This window comes from Oryx dammah, unplaced genomic scaffold (assembly GCF_014754425.2).
Source record: "Oryx dammah isolate SB20612 unplaced genomic scaffold, SCBI_Odam_1.1 HiC_scaffold_25, whole genome shotgun sequence".
NCBI lineage: Eukaryota > Metazoa > Chordata > Mammalia > Artiodactyla > Bovidae > Oryx > Oryx dammah.
Window position 1 is genome coordinate 25,169,770 of NW_024070209.1, and position 20,480 is coordinate 25,190,249.

The 20,480-nt window shown below is 51.1% G+C and overlaps 1 protein-coding gene across 1 annotated transcript; it reads right to left on the reverse strand.

The window, feature by feature from the left end:
• Nucleotides 1–12,368: 12,368 nt before the first annotated feature.
• On the reverse strand, nucleotides 12,369–16,593 carry ZFP36L2 (ZFP36 ring finger protein like 2). Its single transcript, XM_040224706.1, has 2 exons — nucleotides 16,234–16,593; nucleotides 12,369–15,742 (listed from the first exon to the last, which is right to left on the reverse strand). Exons 1-2 carry the CDS (start codon nucleotides 16,282–16,284, stop codon nucleotides 14,321–14,323), a joined length of 1,473 nt encoding a protein of 490 aa, XP_040080640.1. The 5' UTR covers nucleotides 16,285–16,593; the 3' UTR covers nucleotides 12,369–14,320.
• Nucleotides 16,594–20,480: the final 3,887 nt, after the last annotated feature.

Consider the following 20,480-nt stretch of genomic DNA (forward strand, 5'->3'; position numbering starts at 1 on the left):
GCCAGACTCACAGCTGTCTCCTGAGTCATCTTTACTTTCTAGCTTTCTGGTTTTTACTCACCTGTCTCTGTAGTTTGAGTTTCCACCTTGGTAAGAAGACTCTGTCTCTCCCTCTCTCCTTTATACTAACAAGAACACACAGCCAGTTCAGTGACAACTCCAAAGGACTCTCAGGGAAGAACCTCAAGGTCGAGGGGCCCCTGAACCTCTCAGCCCACTGAAGCCACTGGGGCGAGTCTTGGCTGCAGGTCCTCTGGGTCAGAGCCTGACTTTCGTGGGGCTGAGCAGTCCACCCACACATGTACTGTGACACCTCTGGCTTCCATCATGTGCTCCCCGCCACGTAACGGCAGTTAGAAAGCCACCTTCTAGGGCTAGCACAACTTCAAAGGCCTGGATTTGGTGGAGAATAAGCTGCATAAGTGCTGGCCGTTATTATTAAGATGAACTGGAGAAGGAACATCTGTGCATGGGCGATGTCAGGCTGTGTGTCCAGGAGCACCTCAGGAGCTCAGAGCAGGGAGAGGGAACTCTAGCCTGGAGCAGTTACGGGAGGCTTCCTGGAAGAGAGGGCCTCAGATGTGGTGCTAAGGGCTGAGGCTGGGAGTTGACTGGAAGGCAGGCGTCTGGGCTGGAGATGGGGTGTGCAGGGAAGTGGTGTACCTTTGTTCATCTGTGAGAGAGTGGCAGAGACAGCTGGCCTTGAGGCCACCCCAAGGATATGAGCAGGTGAGCTGTGAGTCCACACTGGCTCAGTGCAGAGGAATATGCTCCATGCCAGGCAGAGGCCTATGGGACAGAGACCCCCATCCCCAAAGGCTTTAAGGAGAGAGCAGCTCTAGTGGTAAGGAAGGTAGTATACTTTATTTGTAGGGGGTGAATGGCCGACAGCAGGCCCAGGAGGAGCCCAGGGAGACCCTTTGGTCTGTCCTCTGGGCCCAGATCAAGAGCTGGGGATGTCCACTCCTGTAGCGCTTCTGTGACCCAAGGCCTTGGACTCCTTGGCCTCCATGATCACCCCTTCACAGGCCAGCCCACAGGGCTTGAGGTGGTGGGAATGGAGGGCCGGAAGGGCTGTGCTGTCCAGGGCCTCCCTGTGGCGGGTGAGGGACAGGCCCAGCATGCTGTTTACATTTTCCCTCCTTTCCTTCTGGTGGCCCTGCTGGCCGGCGGTTATACCACTGCGGTTTGTTGGCCCCAGGGAGTGCCTCCCTTACATAACCCCTGACACAACGGCCCCTGACACACACACACACACACACACACACACACACACTGACACACGCTCAGGCTCACACGCTTCTGCATACGTACACACTCACCCACATGCTCTTGCTGAGATGCTCCTCTAGTCTCACATCCTCAGTGGGCAACGCTCTTGTCTTGGGAGGATTTTTACGGGCTCCCCGCCAACAACCACAGTCACACGGATGGGGCCTCCCCACTGGGTTCAGGGAGATAGTCTTCCCACCTCCTGGCCCTCAAGTCCCAGGTGCTCTGAGCCAGTGGGACTGATCCAGGCCTGCCAGGGGCTCCTGGGTGACAGCCTCAGTCTTTGGCTCCAGCTCAACGGGGGATGGGGGTGGATAAAGGTGAGCTGCCCTCCAAGAGCCTGGGGGTGCGCGGAGTTGGGGCTCAACATGGGAAGAACTGAGAACAGGACCGGGAGACAGAAAGACCAGACCCCAGGGGACAGCCCCTGTTACCTGGACTCCAATAAACCTCAGTACAAGCACACAGGAACAAACAGAGGTGGGAATGGTCTTGGAGGCTCAGAGCTGGGCTGGGGGTGGGGAGGGAGGGATGTAGTGGGACATTTGGGGGGAGTTTCTATGATGGCCGGTTTCAAGCTTTTAAATGCACATTGCCCTCTGCAGGGGTCCCCAACCTCTGAGATCTAATGCCTGATGATCTGCCCTGGAGCTAACATAATAATAATAGGAATAAAGTGCACAATAAAAGTAATGCGTGAATCATCCCAAGACCATTGCCCTCCTGGATCTGTGGAAAAACTGTCTTCCACGAAACTAGTCCCTGGTGCCAAAACATTTGGGAACCTCTGCTCTACACACGGGCTAGCCTGCAACTCAGCAATGCTGCCTCCACGAATTCATCTGAGGCAAAGACTCACCCAAAAGTCCGTGAGTAAGCATGTTTGTGCTGCATTGCTCATGAAAAAGTGAAAAAGTGCAGGGCCTTGGTGGCCGCCACCAAGCCCTCCCTCCTACCCTGGGTGGGTACCATAGGGAAGATGCTGGTGGGCTGACTGAGGAGGGTGGGTCCATGGCCAGGGTGGTAAGTGTGACCCCACTCTGTGAACTGAAGTATGTACGAATTTGTAGAGATATAGTCACACAGTCAAAGTCTCTGGAAGGCCTCAACCAAAGCAGCTACTGTGTGGTCAGCTGTGCCAAGTAGGGCTGAAGAGGACGCTCTGGAGGAATGCTTCCGTTTGGACACGTTGGAACGCACTGTCTGCTGCTTGGGTGCTCAGAACAAGCATGCATGAATTTGGAATAAGAGGACAAACTCAAGGGGAGGTCATGCCTACAGTTTATTTCCCACCCTCCCACTCTTCGCCCGCCCCGTTCTGAAGGGCCTCGAAGCGGGTGGGGGCCGGGGTGGGGAGGGCACTGCGGCCATTCATGGGCTGGGGCGGTGAGCGACTGTCTTCATTTCTCTTGAGCGGCATTTTCTTCAACTGTCAAATGGGAGTGGATGGTACCACTCTCATGGGTTGGGAGGAGCTAGTTTTGTTGCACAAACAGTCACTGAGGCCCTTCTAGGGGCCAGCCTGGGGCGTGCAAGGAGGGACACGTTGTTCTTGCTCTGAAGGAACTTCCAGGCCAGAGAGGAAGACAGAGCCGTCAGCAGCTGGTGTCAGGTCATGTGCTAGTGCTCTTACAAAGGCCTGCACAGGGCCCTAGGGACGCAGTGAGAGGTTAGATCTGAGGCTGATTTCAGCTGAGGCAGAGGAAGTCGGGGAACATGGGGGGATGTCCCAGGGGAGCAGAGACGAGGGTGGTGAAGAGCAGTAGGCATCATCGGCCATCCATGCTCCTGGCCAGGTGAGGAGCCGTCAGGCTTGAGGCAGAGCCTCGAACAGCACGTTTGGAAGCTTGGATCTGAGCTGAGGGGTGAGGGTACCTGTCAGGGTCATAGGGCAGGAGGGGCCCAATGGCCTTGATGTTTTAGAAGTAGGCACTGGTGATGGTGGCTGGAAGGAGGAGCAGCTGGGGGCTGGATTCCCCACTGGGCAGATGAGGAAGCACCTGAGTTGCTGAGGCTGTAAAACAGACCGGGGCAGGCAGTGTCCAGGCCTGGTCAGAAAGCACAGTCCTTCAGTTCAGGCAGTCTGAGGGAAGGGGTGGAGGGAAGCGAGAGGAAGACTCCAAGGAGGACCACAGGTTCTGGTGTGGGTGACTGCATGGATATGGGGTCACAGCTGTGGAGACAGGGGCAGCAGGATGGGTGGGACTGAGGGCCCATGCTTCTGGGGGTGGGTCCCAGGCTGCTGGGTGGGGCTGTGAGGTGCCACCAGGGCTGAGGTGAGCAGTCTCTTCATCTCTCCTCCACTGGCATTTACAGTCTATGGGACAGGGGGGCAGTTTAGGAATATTTTGGAGTCTCTTGGCTTGTGGAGGGAGGGACATCCATCGGGGTACCATGGGTGTATCCCAGGAATTTCTTTAGAAGACTAAACCTTCAAGGGTTAGATGATAGAAGTTTCCTCCCCTGTTTGCAAAGGCTAGAATACTAGAATATTCCGAAATAGCAGTGTTGTCCAACAGGACTTTCTGCAGTAATGGAAATGATCAGTGCAATAGCTCCCAGCTACAGCTGAGCACTTGCTATGTGGCTAGTGCGACTTAGGAAGTTTTAAATTTCAAGTTAAATGTCCATACCCACATGTGGCTAGTGCCTGCATCTGGGGCAGCACAGGTCTATCTAGAATTTCTAAAGGAAGGCAGTCGTCACTCTCATCTTAAGGCCCAAGTGGCTGGGTGGGTTTGCTGGCAGCAGGTGAGACAGACTTCCTGAATCCCCTCATACTGGGTGTCTATTTGATGGAGTGTGAAAAAAACAAAAAAACGACAAACCAAGAGAGCAGTAACAAACTGTTACATCCTACTTCCTACCTGCTGGGCTCTGTCCTTACTACTTGGGTTGACTGAATCATCTGAACTTCATGATAGCCCTGGTCGATAGGTCCAACATTTTATAAATGGGGACGACAAGCCACTGCTCATGATCTCACAGTAGGCAGTAGTGAAGCTAGGCTTTGAATCTGATGGCTTCTCTGCTACCCACTCTGCTTGCCTGCCCACAGTGTCATCTGTGAGACCCTGAGTTGGGCCCTCTCCTAAGCACTTCACCCATGCCATCATATTTTGACCCTCCTGGGGGCTTTGTGTAATAGAAGCTACATGATCATCCCCATTTCAGAGATGAGGAAACTGAGGCTCAGAGTTGGCTCAGGATTATACAGGTAGGGAGTGACTGTGAGGTAAGATTTGAACCCAGGTCTGTGGGAGCCCTGGCCTGTAACCCCTGAAGACTGGGACCCCACGTAGAGGAGTGGTGATACCTCCCAGGAGCCCTCTCACACTCCAGGCCCTGCAGAACTTTGAGTTCCCAGGGCTGTGCTAAGTAAACTCCTGGTATGTCCACCTTGTAAACCCTCCAGTGCTTCCCTGAGGAGCCAGATGAACAGAATATCCAGACCTGATGCTCTGAGCCTCTCGGCCCACAGGGTTTTTGGTCTGCTTCAGTAAGAGTCAATATTTTTACCAACAGCTCTACCTAGGGAGGACAGTGTCCTGGGTGGTCTCTTTTCCCAGGATTTATGTAGGCACCCAGAAATTGGGAAGTCTCCAGAAGGGTCCTCCTACCCTTAGTCTTATCTGTGGAATGAAAGGGCTACACTAGGTCATGGTTTTTTAAACCTTTTTTTTTTTTAGCATTAAAATTGTTTTTAGGGACTTCCTTTGTGGTCAATTGGCTAAGACTCTGTGCTCTCAATGCAGGGGGACTGGGTTCAATCCCTGGTCATGGAACTAGATCCCACATGCCACAATTAAAGATCCTGTATGCTACAATGAAGATCAAAGGTCCCGCGTGTCACAGCTAAGACCCAGCACAGCCAAATAAATAAATGTTTTTAAAAAATTGTTTTTATAAGGAATCTTTTTTTTTTTTTTTCTAGTCTACTTGCCACACAACTGACATCATCTTAATATGTGACTGGAGCTGTCTTACTCCCCAGCTTAGAACCCTTCAATGGCTTCCCCCTGGGGACAGTGCCTGCCCTCATAAAGCTTAGAGTCTAAGAAGGAAGGACCACACAGACATAAACAAATGCATTTAAAATATGTCAGAGGATAAAAAATGCTAGGGAAAAAAATAAAGCAGGATGAGAGGTACCAAATGGGGCTGTTGTGTTGACAGGGTGGTCTGGGTGGCCCCCTGAGAAGGTGACTATAGGAGACTGAAGCAGTGTGGAGGAGCATGACAGAGGGAGGAGCGTGTGCAAAGGTCCTGAGACAGAGAGCAGGTCCAGCACGATTATGAACCAGCAAGGAGGCCTGAGTGGCAGGAGCAGGATGAGGGGAAGAGTCAAAGTCAGAAGGGAAAGGGCTAACGGGTGGACAGGGAGGGATAGACATGAACCTTGTAAGGCCTTGGTAAGATTTTTAGATTTTACTTTGAGGATTTTGAGCTGAAAGGTGACTCAAACTCACTGTGTTTTAGAAGTTCAGGTGAGGCAGGACAGGGTCTACCCTGGACAGAAATCCTAGAAAGCCTCCTGGAAATTTCTATTTGTTGATAGTGTGGGAGTAAAGCAGGAGTCTGAGAGGTAGCCTGGGATGATGTGAAGAGCCATTGCTTAGCTTCCTTTGAATTCTGCTGCAGCTTTTTCCTAGCTGCGTGGCCTCAGGTCTATGACAACTCCTCTGAGCTCAGTTTCCTCATCTTTGAAATGGGGATAGAAACAGGGCTTCAGTCTTGGCTATTGGGAATGAGTGCACAAGTATTTTTATGTGGTCATCCATGGAGCATGCATCATTATGTAGGGGAAACAGACAATAAAACAGTTATAAAAACCAATGTAGGGACTTCCTTGGCAGTCCAGTGGTGAGGATTCTGCACTTCCAATGGAGGGGACATGGATTTTATCCCTGGTTGGGGAATTAAGATCTCACATGCCATGTGGTGTGGGCAAATTAAAAAAACAAACAGAAAGAAAGAAAAACCAATCTATCACTTTGGAAAATAGAATTAACAGTTCCTCAAAAAGTTAAATGGGAGTTACCATATGATCCAGCAATTCTACTTCTGGCTATATAGCCAAAAGCACTGAAAACATGTTCATACAAAAATTTGTATATCAGTGTTCACAGCAGTATAATTTAACAATAGCCAAAAGGTAGAAAACAACTCCAATGTCTATCAGCTGACGAATGAAAAACAAAAGGCTTTTATTCCTAGGATGGAATATTATCTTGTCGTACAAAAGAATGAAGGCTGATTCAACATGAATGAACCTTGAAAATAAGCACACACCGTGAAGGCAGCAATGGCGTGCATCAGTTCACCTCTGTTCCTGCAGCACCAGCATGCACCAGACAAGCAAAAATGATCTGTGGAATGAATGAAAGGTCCCGGACAACATCCCAAGGCAGTGGAAGGGAGCCTGGCTGCTTGTCTGACTCCCCAGCCCAGGCCCTCAGCCATATATGCCTTCTTCCCTGTGGCACCTGGGATTTCCATCTTCACAACACATCACCTTGAGAGTCTAGGCATCCTGTGGATACGTTGGCCCTGGAGCTTCAACAGTAGCCAGGCCAGGGAGAAATAACCAGGATCACCTACCTATCCATGTACCTTAGCCAAGTTCCTCCCCTTTGGGGTGCACCCCTTCACTCAGTGATGTGGGTGAACAAATAGCAGGCCACCAAGGGCCTACAGCCCCTTCTCCAGTGGTGCAGGGCTCAGAGACTGTTTGTGAGCTGCACCTCCCTCCAGCCACTCCAGGGGCGGTGGGACTTGATAAGACAAGGCCCTGAGTCTACATTTCAAAGGGTCTCCTCTCCTCATAAAACTAGCACCAGACCCAGTGGAGAGGTCACAGGCCACCCCACAGCTTGGTCCGGCCTCCTACAGAGGGGTCACTGGGGATTCTGCATTTCATCAAATATTGTGGGGGCCATGGAGTTGTATTTGCAAATAATTTTAATTAGCCAGAAACTAGGAGTTTAATAAGTGGAAAACAGAGAACTTTCCAAGGCCACAGCTGGGAAACACTTGCTTTTTAAAAAAATTCCGCCTGGCTTCCCAGGCCAGCTAAACACCCTGACAGGAGGGCCCGACTGCCAGAGGAATCCACAAGGAAAACAAAGCTTATTTTTAGAGAAATATTTTAAAACTCGGTTTCAGCCGAGCTCAGGAGTTTTCTTGTCTGTCTAAAATCCTTAATATCTTTCCTTCTATTTCAGTGCTGCCTCTCACCCCAGAGGGCACAAGAACTTCTATCTGACAAGAGCTATTTCTGCAACAGATGAAAATAAAAGGGCCCCTCCCCCAGGCAACCAGAGAATTGATTGTTTCTAAATACGTCCCTGCAGTCAGGGCCAGGAGGCCTGTCCCTGGCAGGTGTGAGCAGCCATAAAGTGGGTCTGGGGTCCCTGCAGGCTGAAGGCCTGTCTGCCACCCTCCCACTCAGCCTTGTTCTGCCCACTGCCCTGCAGGAAACGGGTGACAGCCTGGCTGCCATTTCCGGGTTTTGAAAACAGTTTTCAACTTGAAAGACGCCTGTGAAAAAGGACTGCTTTTCCTCGGAAGGTGTTGTTAACACTCCACTCCAACAGAGACACCCCCACTCTATCACACAGACACATTCAGATCCAAACATACAGTAACACCCCCAGATTCTTCCCTACACTTCACAGACCCACACACCTAACCATACAGCAACAGCTACACAGACACACTCACTCACAGCAACAGGCAGGCACACCCAAACCCAGCAACACTCACATTCAGATACATACACACAGCAACAGAACACACAGCAACAGACACATTGAAACCCATACCCACATTCATACACACACAGAGCAACAGACACGCTGAAATCTGTACACACACACACACACACACACACATACACAGAGCAACAGACACGCTGAAACCTACACTTGCACAGATATAGATACATACCTACACACACACACACAGCAAGACACATTCAAACCTATACCCACATTCATACACACATACACAGAGCAAGACACACCCAAACCCACACCCACACTTACAGATTTCCATACGCACTCACCAACTCTCACACCCTGCAGACATACATATCTCAAATATCACAAATGTAACAGATCCATTCACCCCACAGTTGCAGCTACATAGACCAGTATTCTACAGCAACCCCACACACAGACACAGACCCCTGACATAGAGCAATACCATCCCGTGTATATGCCCAGCCAGAGAGACAAGGACCCAGAAACACCCTCCATGTGGATACCCTCTCAAAAGTCTTCCCTCCACACATACAGATACACCCTTAGACACACATCCCCACTCATACACTTTCCAGGTCCAGCAAAAACTTTCAGGAGAGGTTGGGAGAACCCACCCAGGCAGCGATGGACTTGGAGGTGCTACGGCTTCCTGCTGCCTCAGGTGGGGGGACCCCTTCCCACAGGGTTCCTCCCTGCCCCTTCCCACAGGGTTCCTCCCTGGGCAGGCCTGTTCATCTGCCAGGCTCTGACTCCTCCCTGACCCTCCCTCTTTTCTTCCCTCCCTCCTGGCCTTGCCAGCAGCACAAACTGGAACTGCCCTGGATGGCCACAAATTTGCACATCCCCCAGAAAGCGAACAAGAAAAAATAAACACAGTTCAATGATGTAACAACAATGGAGAATAGTTACAGGCTCTTGATAGAAGGCTATATGCAGGTCAGGAAGCAACAGTTAGAACTGGACATGGAACAACAGACTGGTTCCAAAGAGGAAAAGGAGTACGTCAAGGCTGTGTATTGTCACCCTGCTTATTTAACTTATATGCAGAGTACATCATGAGAAACGCTGGGCTGGAAGAAGCACAAGCTGGAATCAAGATTGCTGGGGAAATATCAATAACCTCAGATATGCAGATGACACCACCCTTATGGCAGAAAGTGAAGAGGAACTCAAAAGCCTCTTGATGAACAAGTGAAAGAAGAGAGTGAAAAAGTTGGCTTAAAGCTCAACATTCAGAAAACAAAGATCATGGCATCTGGTCCCATCACTTCATGGGAAATAGATGGGGAAACAGTGGAAACAGTGTCAGACTTTATTTTGGGGGCTTTAAAATCACTGCAGATGGTGACTGCAGCCATGAAATTAAAAGATGCTTACTCCTTGGAAGGAAAGTTATGACCAACCTAGATAGCATATTGACAAACAGAGATATTACTTTGCCAACAAAGGTCCATCTAGTCAAGGCTATGGTTTTTCCTGTGGTCATGTATGGATGTGAAAGTTGGACTGTGAAGAAAGCTGAGCGCCAAAGAATTGATGCTTTTGAACTGTGGTGTTGGAGAAGACTCTTGAGAGTCCCTTGGACTGCAAGGAGATCCAACCAGTCCATCCTAAAGGAGATCAGTCCTGGGTGTTCATGGAAGGACTGATGCTGGAGCTGAAACTCCAATACTTTGGCCACCTCATGGGAAGAGTTGACTCATTGGAAAAGACCCTGATGCTGGGAGAGATTGGGGGCAGGAGGAGAAGGGGACGACAGAGGATGAGATGGCTGGATGGCATCACTGACTTGATGGACATGAGTTTGAGTGAACTCTGGGAGTTGGTGATGGGCAGGGAGGCCTGGTGTGCTGCGATTCATGGGGTCGCAGAGTTGGACATGACTGAGTGACTGAACTGAACTGAAGCCTGGCTGCTTACCAGGGGCAGTGTAAGCTCCCATGAACTCAAAGGCCAGGGAAGATGCAGAGACCCAACTTCTGCTTTCAAGAATATGTGGCCAGAGTTTGCCACACTCTTGAGGCCATATCTGCCCTCTTGTCATCTAGAGCACAATGATGATCAAATGCCTGGAGACAGTTCCCTTCCAGGTTCAAATGCTCTCTCGTGGGCTTACTCTCTGCATACATTTAGCCTGGAGGTTTCTGCGACCCCCAGGCCAGCTTCACCAGTGAGCATCCCAGTGCTGGGCCAGATCTGCAGCCAAGAGCTATGCATGTTTGTCCTTCCCACCTTGGGCCCTCCAGGCCGGGTCCTTTCATGTGGGTTCCTGAACCATGGCAGGGCTCACAATCCTCCATCTATTCCCAAGGGCGGGTGCAGAGCTTTGGCCTTCTCAATAGTATTTTTGTGCACCCCCACCACCCCCATTTCATACACTCGGCAGTAGGTTCAGACAGTGAGGGGTGGGAAGTATCTACATGCATGCAGCCTGTCTCAGAAATAATTTAGAAAGTGACGTACGCTAATTGGGCTGCTTAAAAAATACCTCAGTTTTTAACAGCTAGTGGAAATGCTACTATTGAGCCATTCTCAACATCATCATGCTCTGGGCTCATTTTCACAACTAACTACAAAAGAATTTTATCTTGGGTATAAGACAGGAGTTAGTTTTGGTTCCACTCCCCATCCTATGATAGGAATCCTGGCTTGTTCTTACTTGCAGTTTTTACTTCAAGTTCCCTTAATTTACAAGGAAACTTGTCTAAGGGTGATCCAGCAATAGTAGAGCGTTTTGTTTGCTGTTAATTCCAGCCGCTGCAGGAAGACAATGACCCCGTACCCTCCACTGATCTGCAGCAAGAGGAAATTTCTGAATGATCCCCCCACACACACCCCCGGCAGCTTTGCACGCTCTACTGGGTCTAAAATACAAAACATCAGCTCCTAGCAGTTGGGCTTTCAAACAAACCGATTTTTAAAAATGAATGTGGCTTACCCCAAAAAGAAGTCGAACGTTCCAGTTGATCAAAAAGTACTTGTTTAGGAAAATCAGTTTTGGAATGAAGTGGAAACAAGGCCTTTGAAATGCAGTTTGGCTCTACATAGCACCACATTTTAGACTTTTCCTTGCCATTGCACATTCTTTACGGTAAAAAGGACTCTGAGCCTGTAGGGTCTTCATCTGTCTAGTCCCCCCTGGCCGCAAGCTTCCCTTCCCCCACCGCTGAAGCTTTCAGCCAGGGCCAGGCAGTTGGGAGAACTTTGAAACTGTTCCTGATCTCCTTTGGCAGCGTGCGCCTAGCACCAAAACGCTCCAGTTAACACCAGCGCAATCACTGTTAGCGTGAAGCAGCTGCTCAAGGCCTGGCGGGCTCCACTGATCACCCCCACCCAACCAGACTCAGCTGTGACTCAGGAGACCCCACTGAACATAGGGTCAAGGGGATGGGAGTACCGGTGATAGAACCCAGTTGCTGTAGATGAGGAAACAAACTTTTGCTAAAGCTCTTATTTACTTTGGAAAAAGTGAACTGTGTGTGTTAGGGGTGGGTGAGGGGTAGAGAAGGAAAAACAGGAATTGATTTATGAAGCACATTTTTAAGCTTTAAAGCAATTGTAGGAAAGAACCATACTCAGGTTTTGTTCAATTGTGTGAGAATCAGCAGAGAGATTGAAAGTTTTTTCTTTTTCCTTCCTTTTTTCCAGACCTGGGTTGAATTTGCTTTCTGGCGGCTTAGAGTAGTCTCAAGCACAGACACTAATCCTTTTGCATAAATAACGTGTGTGCTCACTCCCAGAGGAAGCTGTCCACATAAACAAACACTACCCAGATATAAGTTTAACTTGTTTAATCTTCCTTCTCTTTCCGTCCTCAGCATAACCAGGCTTTCCAAAGTCCAGGCCAAACCCTGGTTTTCTGGCCCAGAAAGGCTGGGCTTTAACTTCCCACCCCCAATTGAGCCAGGGGCTGGCAAGACCCTTCTCACCCAAGCAGTTCAGTTTCACGGGCGTCCCACTGGGGAAAAAAAATCAGACCTTCAGCTGCCACTGCAGACACGTGATCGCTTGGTGACTCACAGGCGGGCCACACCCCTCAGGCCTCCCAGCCAGGACCTGCTACCAGTCCGCCAACTCGGGGATGCATCTTATTAGCAAAGGGAACAGCCAGCTAAACTAATGCCCTTGACAGTCTAAATTACTCTCAGCTAAAAGAACTTGCTATTAAAACATATAGGGAGACAAGCTCTTCAGAACTCAGGCTCTGCCAGCCCTCTAAACCCTACCACCCAACTCTCTAAGACCTGGGCAATGCCTGACAGTGGTGGGAAGCTAGAAAGCTCTATAGATATCCCCATTTTAAAAAAGGAAGCTATCTTACACATTAATACCTTTTTTTTTTTCCCAAAAGTTTTATTGGGGGAAAACTAAAAAACATTTACAGTACAATGTTTACAGTCACAATTTGTAGTGAACTGATTCCCCAAATATATTACAACTCAAGTTGACTTAACCTTGTTACATTCAAAATACCTACTTCTGTCAAAGTAGTCCACAATACATACATACATAGTGCTCCAACTGTACCTACGTACAAACAAACTAAAGCTACTGCTCATTCAGCCGCTGTCCAGAAAAGCATTCCTGCCTTTCCACACGGGGAAAAAAAATAGTACAAGTTTTGGAATTTTCTGTAATTAAACAAGGCATATTCATGTACTACATACCATTTTAGCACTAAGAGGTGGCCTCTTCACTTTATATCTATATAAAAAAAAAAGTGGTAAAAATCTTCTCCTTTTGTGCAGTTGAACCCATCCTACATTCAGATTCTCTCAAGCACTAATAGACAAAATACTTATTTGGTTGAGGAAAATTTAAGGCAAGTTCTGGCCCTTCCAAAGGCACTGTGAGATTACCACCCCCCCCCATTATTGCTACATGTCTTTATATGCAGAGTATGTCACAGTGGAACTGGTGGAATAAACAAACAAAAAACATCTTTTGCTAATTTATAAAGTTGGAATGAGAAAAGCATGCCACATGTAAGCCTGATTGCAATGTGGTCATTTTTTCTTTTAAAGTTGGATGGGCTACAACCATTATACATTCTAAGAAAAACTCATAAGATATTCCTCAAACTACTTCCACAGCATCAAGATAGATTTCTGTAAAGAAATCATGCAATCTTTCAAAATTTACGTAAACAAGGAAAGAAATTAATGAAATAAATATTACATACAATCTCTTAAATTAAGATTTTTTTACTCATTTACAATAAAATAACCATGTGAAGTTACAAAAGGCATATATTACTGTGAAAAGAACATACACTCCACATTTTGCCGATTAATAATGGCAATCATAACTTAACATAATAAAAGAATATATATCTATTGCTTTTCATCATACTTGATAAATACAGTATGAACAAAATTTTCAATGTATACTTTTCACAAGATAATAAATAAGTTAAATAGGTTTTTTTCATATTGAGTTGTGGTGCAGTGGTGCGAATCAACTCAAAACAGCTAAAAATTCAGCAGTTATTCCCCATCAATTACAAACTAAGCTCTGCCCAAGGCTTCCAGAAAGAGCAGACAAAATGGTTCTAAATTAAACATCCACTAAGTGGTGGCAATGAAACCAGTAACCAGTATGAAACTTTGGAATGCAAGGGTTTTTTCTTCCAGACATATATAACTTTGTTAAAAAACAAACACCTATGGAGCTGAGGTCTACTATCAAGGCATATTCTTGGCAGAATATTGGATTCTAAAAGCTTATAGGTTTAGCAAGGCGGTGGTTGGCTGGTTTGTTTACACTGGTCTGGGACAAACAATTAGGAACTTCTCTCAAGATAAGAGTCCCGACATCTGGACTGTAACTAATGCTTTTCAAGTGAAGATATGGAATGGTGGTTGATAGCTGCTGGTGCTGGGTTGATTTTTCCTAAAATCCCAAACTCATCAGAGACCTAAAAAAGTTTGTTGTTTGGTTTTTTGTTCTATCCGCATCACAACTGCTCTGTTGTGAGTCTTTTGTTCATCAATACAAAAAGTTCGTTGGCTTTTTTCCCGCTCAACAAGAATGAAACTTCGTAATAATAATAAAAATAATAATAATAATAAAAAAAAACAACGAAGAGGGAACCGAAAGGGGAGGGGTGGGGGCCCCTCCCGGCACTCAAGTTCGAGTCCAAGTGCTCGGCACAGCCTGCAGTCTGCTTGTGGCCGATGTCACTCCCCACACTCCCGTGCCCCCCTGTCCCTAAGCTGGGGCGCCCTCCAACACCCCCAGAAGAACGGCCTTCCCTTCCTTCTCCTCACTGGCGCCCTCTTGCCTCAGTCGTCGGAGATGGAGAGGCGGCTGAAGATGGGTAGGCGGCGACCCGGGTCAAGGCCGGGGGACTCAGAGCCGCTGAGACTGCCCGAGCTCAGGGAGCCGCTCAAGTAGCTGTCGCGGTCCGACAGCGAGTCTGGGGGGCTAGGGGGCGCGTCGAACACCGGCGACTCGGACAGGCGGCGTGGCAACTGGAAGCTGAAGGGCGGCGAGGGCGGCGCGGCGGCGCTGGCAGGGAGGGGCGCGCTGGGCGGCGCCGGGGGCTGCGCGGGGGGCACCAGGCCCTGCTGCTGCTGCTGCTGTTGGCTGCGATAGTAAGCGGCAGCAGCCACAGCGGCAAAGTTGTGGGTCTGGATGGCGAGCGGTGTGATGAGGCTGCTCAGCTCCGGGCCGAAGGCGAAGGCGTTGTTAGCGCACGAGGCCGACGAGCAGGTGGCGCAGGGCGCGCCGGGTGCAAGCAAGTCCTCGGCGCCCCCAGTGCCGTACAGCAGCGCGGCCGCCGCCGCGGCCGCAGCAGAGGCGCAGCACGTCGGGGCGCCGGAGGGCGTGGAGGCTGCCGAGGCCGAGGAGCAGGACGAAGCGGACGACGAGCAAGACGAGGCCGAGGAGCAGGAGGGTGGCGGCGGTGTGCGCGACGTGGGGCTGTCGAGAAGCAGGGGCGACTCGAGGCCCCCAGGGGGCTGGTGGTGGCCCGACGGGAAGCCCGAAAAGCTGAGGCTATGGTGCAGCTTGGGCCGCGGTTCCCGCGGGAAGCCTAGGTGCAGCGCGTCGCGGGCGCTGAAAGTGCGCAAGTCCCCGGAGGCGCCCCCGGACGGCGCGGGTCGCCGCTCATCAGCGTTGTGGATGAAGTGGCAGCGCGGCCCGTAGGGGCAGAAGCCGATGGTGTGGAAGGTGCGGCACAGCTCGGTCTTGTACTTGGGGTGCCGCGTCAGGCTGCGCAGCTCGTGGAAGCCGTGCGCGAACTGGCACTTCTCGCCGTACTTGCAGGTGCCACTCTCCTCGAAGGGCCGGCACAGCTCAGTTTTGTAGCGCGTCGAATTGATCTGGGAGCCGCCGCCCCCCTTCTGCTGTTGCTGCAGGTGCAGGAGGTGCTGGCTGCGCTCCCCGTTCTCGCTGAACGAGCGGTCCCGGAATTTGTTCTCCTTGTTCAGCAGGGCGGTGCCGCCGCCCCCCGACGGCTCCTTGAGGGTGCCGTAGGAGGCCGAGCCGCCGGCCGCCGCGCTACCGTTAGCCGCGCCCGGGAACTTGGGCGAGCAGCTGCCGGGGCTAGGCGCGGGGTGGGCGAGCGCGTGCAGGTTGCTGGCCGAGTGCCGTCGGAGGAAGCCCGGCGTGAAGCCCGAGCTGGGGGCGGTGGCCACGGGTGTCCCCACCGCCTTCTTGTCCAGCATGTTGTTCAGATTGAGGTTGGCCAGGGATTTCTCCGTCTGCCAAGAGGAGAGGAGCGGGGAAGAGATGAAAAGGGAGGAGGGAAGAGTTGGGGCGAGTTGCGGAGTAGCCACTACCAGCCCTCCGATTGTTTTTCCTTTTTTTCGGATCTCGATTCGGCCCAACTTCCACCCTTAAACGCGCACAAGAATCAAGTTCGTACTGGGAGGAGCCGGACTCTCCCACCCTAGGCCGCGCTGCGTCGCGACATGTGATCCTCAGCCGTGGGCCGCAGGCCTGGGCGGCGCAAACCCCGTCCGGGAAGCCCCGGGCAGCGTGGCTGCGGTCGGCTGCGGAGAAACAGCTACAGCGACTCCCTTCTGCCTTTCCTCCCAGCTGCTCCTTCTCCCCGCCCACAAGGCTCGAGCAACAGTGCAAACTCTGGGATTTTTCCCGAATCTAAAAAAGTCAGAGCGGGAAGAGAACCCCCAAAGCCGAGGACAGAAGGCCAAGCCTGAGAACTCGAAGGGCTCCCTGCTCACCCGCGTACCTTGCACAAGAAGTCGATATCGTAGAAGGCGGACAGAAGTGTGGTCGACATGTTTCTGGATCCTCTAATGGTCGGAGCTGGAGACTGGGAGATCCGGAGGAGCCCTCGGGGCGGCGCGGCCGGGCCCGAGCCACGACGAGTAACGGGCGAGGGGCGAGGGAGAGACCGAAAGTTTGCTGGGGGGCGAGAAAAGAGGGAGCGGGGGCAGCAGCGTGGACTGGTTTGAGGGTGCCCGGGAGTGCGGAGTTGGGGGGAAAGAAGAGTTAAGCTAGAGCGGTCCTCCGCGCCCCGGGGTGCCCGACCCGCCCCCCCCCCGCGCGGAGCCGACGGCAGCTCGCGGACTGGTGGAACTCAGCGGCCCGCGAGCGCGCGCCCTATATAGAGCCCCCGGCGCGCGGCCGCTCCGGGGCGGGCGTGCCAGGGGAGGGGACAGAACGCTGACCCCGTCGGGGTCTCCAGGCAACGCCGCCCGCCCGCTGGCGGACGTCAGGAGCCTTCCTGGCCTCCCATTGGCCGCCGCCAATTTTTTTCCTCTGGGGGAGGGGACGAAGAGGCCTCGGGGCGGAGCTGGCCGCCTTGGGCGCCCGGGGCGGCGTGGAGATCTCGGCGGAGATGGGTGCTGCTGGTTGGTGGCGGGAAGATACGGCTCCCTTCTTCTGGGGCTGTTCTGTCGGAAATCCCCAGTACGTCTAACGTGGTTGGGTTTCTGCAGCCCTGAACGTGTCTTTCCCCGCCCGATCCTGCTAGGCGAAATTGCGGAGCTTTTATCTCCTACTCTCAGTTTTATATTGGGCGCGGGAATTGCAAAGTGCAAGAATATTGCAACCATCCGCGAGGCCCGGCTGCTTTGGAAAGGGTCCTCTGGCCGGGGGGGCGGGGACTCTGGGCCCGAGTTTAATGGGTGGTGGCTGCGGCCCGACTGCACGTGGAGATGCGGTGGGGGTGGGGGCGGGAGCGGCCACGCGGGCGGCCGCCTGGGCAGTCTCTCCCGGAGGAGCCTGGGCCCGTTTCTCCGCCCCTCTTCCCGCCCAGACTGCAGTAAACAGGGCTTGAATGCCGAGGCCTGCCGGGCAGGGCTGAGTGTCTGAGGACAAGGCGCTGGCTTTGCTAATCACATCACAAGACCTTGAGCCAGGGCCAAAGTCGCAGAGTGGCGCGGGGCGTCCCGGGCGGGAGAGCCGGCTGGGAGGACCGGAGGAAAGGCCGGGAGAGCCGCGCAGGCATGGAGGCCACTTCCCGCCGCCTTGTCCGTCTGCTGGTCTGTCCGGCTTTCCACAGTCCTCCTGGGGGTCGAGGTACAGCTGCCAGCCGAGGCACCCGTCTGCCGCAGCCTTGGCCTGGCGCGCCCCTCCTAGACTCTCCCTGGCCGATCAGGGCGCCGCGCCCTTCCTTAGCTCTTCCTGGGTTGCGGGCTCCCGCTGAGGACTACCTGCACCCAGGCAAGGCTGGGCACCGAGGATTCACCTAGTGGGCTCTCCTTACCTTCTCTTGCCAGTCCCACACCCCAGAAGCCTGCATTGGTATAAGATTTTGCCAGCCACTGCCCTCGGTGTGAGGCAGACACCACCCCGCCCCCGCACCCAGTGAGGCTTAAGCCTCTGTCAGATCTGGGGTCCGGTCCAGGACACTTCTCCGCGTCTATGCAGACGCTGCCTCTGAAAGGCTGGAGTCCGGCCCATGATTTCGCACACCTGGCAGCCTAGGCTGTTACTGGGCCTAAGTTGGAAGGTCTAGTACCTGCCAGGGAAAGAAGCTCCTGCGACCCACCCCCCTTGCCCAGTTGATCTTATTTCTGGCTGTGTATCCTTGTGCTTATTTACATTCCGCTGCACTCACTCCCTCTCTCAGTATCCTGGGAAGGAATGAACTAGGCCTGTCTCTCAGGAAATCAACTCCTTCAAGTTCAGCTTGCATGCAGAGCCAACTGCTGGACTCTACCCATCCAGGGTGCTTGAGCCAGGGCAGGGCTGCAAGGACTTCAGGATCAGAAACAGGGCTGGAGTTCAGCCTCCTTCCCTTACAAACCACATGGTTTTAGACAAATCACATAATCACTTGGGCAACTGGGTTTCCTTGTAAAACTAACATAATTTCTGCTTTACTAATCTATCACCTTTTGTCAGGGTGCCAATGCAAATGAGTTATCTGTTATGGTGTTTAAAAGATAAACAAGTATATTCCATCTTACTTATTGACAAAGCAAAAAAATGGAGCAAGTCAGACCTCTGGAGCATGGCTGGATGGGTGAAGGTCCACAGAATAGTGAATGTAGAGCTGAGAGGGCACCAAATCTTGGACCCTCCAGCTTGGAGCCAAGGGCAGTGACCTCAGAATAAGTGACTGCTTTAGTCTCACCACCCAGCCTACACTGATCATTAGACAAGGCTGGGCATTCATGGCAGACCACTTGTAGCCTAGAATACCCAAGAACCCTGACTCTGTTTTGTTCCTTGTTGAAATGAACCCAAATGCAAGAGTTTGAGGATGGCTCTGACAGTGGGATATTCTGAATTGCCCCTGGGAATGCATCAGGAAAGGGTGAAACAGCCATTTCCCAGGCCACCACCCCTGCTATTGAAGGTCAGTGACAAGATTTCATATACAAAAACCAGTGGAAACGTGTCTCTCCTGTACTCCCAAGCTGGCGACAACCAGCCAAGCTCAAAATCTGGGGTAATTCCCAGTCAACACCTATGAGAACACCCACTTTGTGAGCTGGGTAGAAGACTTTGGAGCTTGCATGCAAACATGCCATGGTACATGCTTTGGTACAGAGTACCTGCTGGCAGAAATATTTGTATTATTATATAACTGCTTTTATTTCATTTTAAATGGAGAAAAAGGGAATGCTGGACTTTTCCAGTGAGCTGAGCTTTATTAGAGCCAGTTTCATAATTATTCTACCATGGTTATCATTATGTTGTACCAACAATTACCTGACTTCTCACCAGCCATGTCTTCTCAGAACAAAAAGAAATGTTAAGCTGGCAACTTTCCATCAAGTGTGGGATACACAGATGCCTAACCAGGTAATTAATTCAGGATCACAACAAACACATTTTGAGCTGAATAGTGCAAAACCACCAGGGAATTTCCTGTTCTTTTTAGGACAAAACTTTGGACACTAAATTAACTTCTTTCCATGCCTCTTCCTACAGCTCTTTACTAGTAGGCTCTATTTATTTAGTGTTAGGTGGTTTTCTTTCAAAGAGAAACAAATTATGGTTGAAATATAAATCTTTCTGCAGTAGGGAAATGATCATATCAAATCCTCTCCCCTCTAACTGCCTGATCAAACCCTCAAACATCAATAAAATAATTATAACTGGTTGCTCACCTGTGAAGTATTTAAAAATATTTATAGACTCTAAAAGCTGAACCAAGTGTACATTCAATTACTGAAATGGTTTCTTCAGATAACTAGGATGAAGTGGATGTGAATGAGGTTATGACCTATCCAAGCTATGAATATCAAGATAACTGTCTTTGGGTGACACTCTGAAATTACAAATTAAAAACGGTAAGGCAGGAGAAGGCAATGGCAAGCCACTTCAGTACTCTTGCCTAGAAAATCTCATGGACGGAGGAGCCTGGTAGGCTGCAGTCCATGGGGTCGCAAAGAGTCGGACACGACTGAGCGACTTCACTTTCACTTTTCCCTTTCATGCATTGGAGAAGGAAATGGCAACCCACTCCAGTGTTCTTGCCTGGAGAATCCCAGCCTGTTGGGCTACCGTCTATGGGGTCGCAGAGTCGGACACGACTAAAGCGACTTAGCAGCAGTAGCAGCAGCAGTGAAAAACAAAATCAGCAGCAAAACGTATGCAATAGCGACACCTGCTGGGTGTCTGAGGAAGTGGGGAGGGCTGGATTTAGAAAAGCAGAGTCCTAAGGTTTGTAGCAATGGCACCCCACTCCAGTACTCTTGCCTGGAAAATCCCATGGATGGAGGAGCCTGGTGGGCTGCAGTCCATGGGGTCGCTAAGAGTCGGACACGACTGAGCGACTTCACTTTCACTTTTCACTTCCATGCACTGGAGAAGGAAATGGCAACCCACTCCAGTATTCTTGCCTGGAGAATCTCAGGGACGGGGGAGCCTGGTGGGCTGCCGTCTATGGGGTCGCACAGAGTCAGACACGACTGAAGCGACTTAGCAGCAGCAGCAAGGTTTGTAGATTAAATCACTAAAATGGATAAATGTTTTCTGTGATACTAAGTAAGAATCTTTTTGTTACTGCAACCAAGA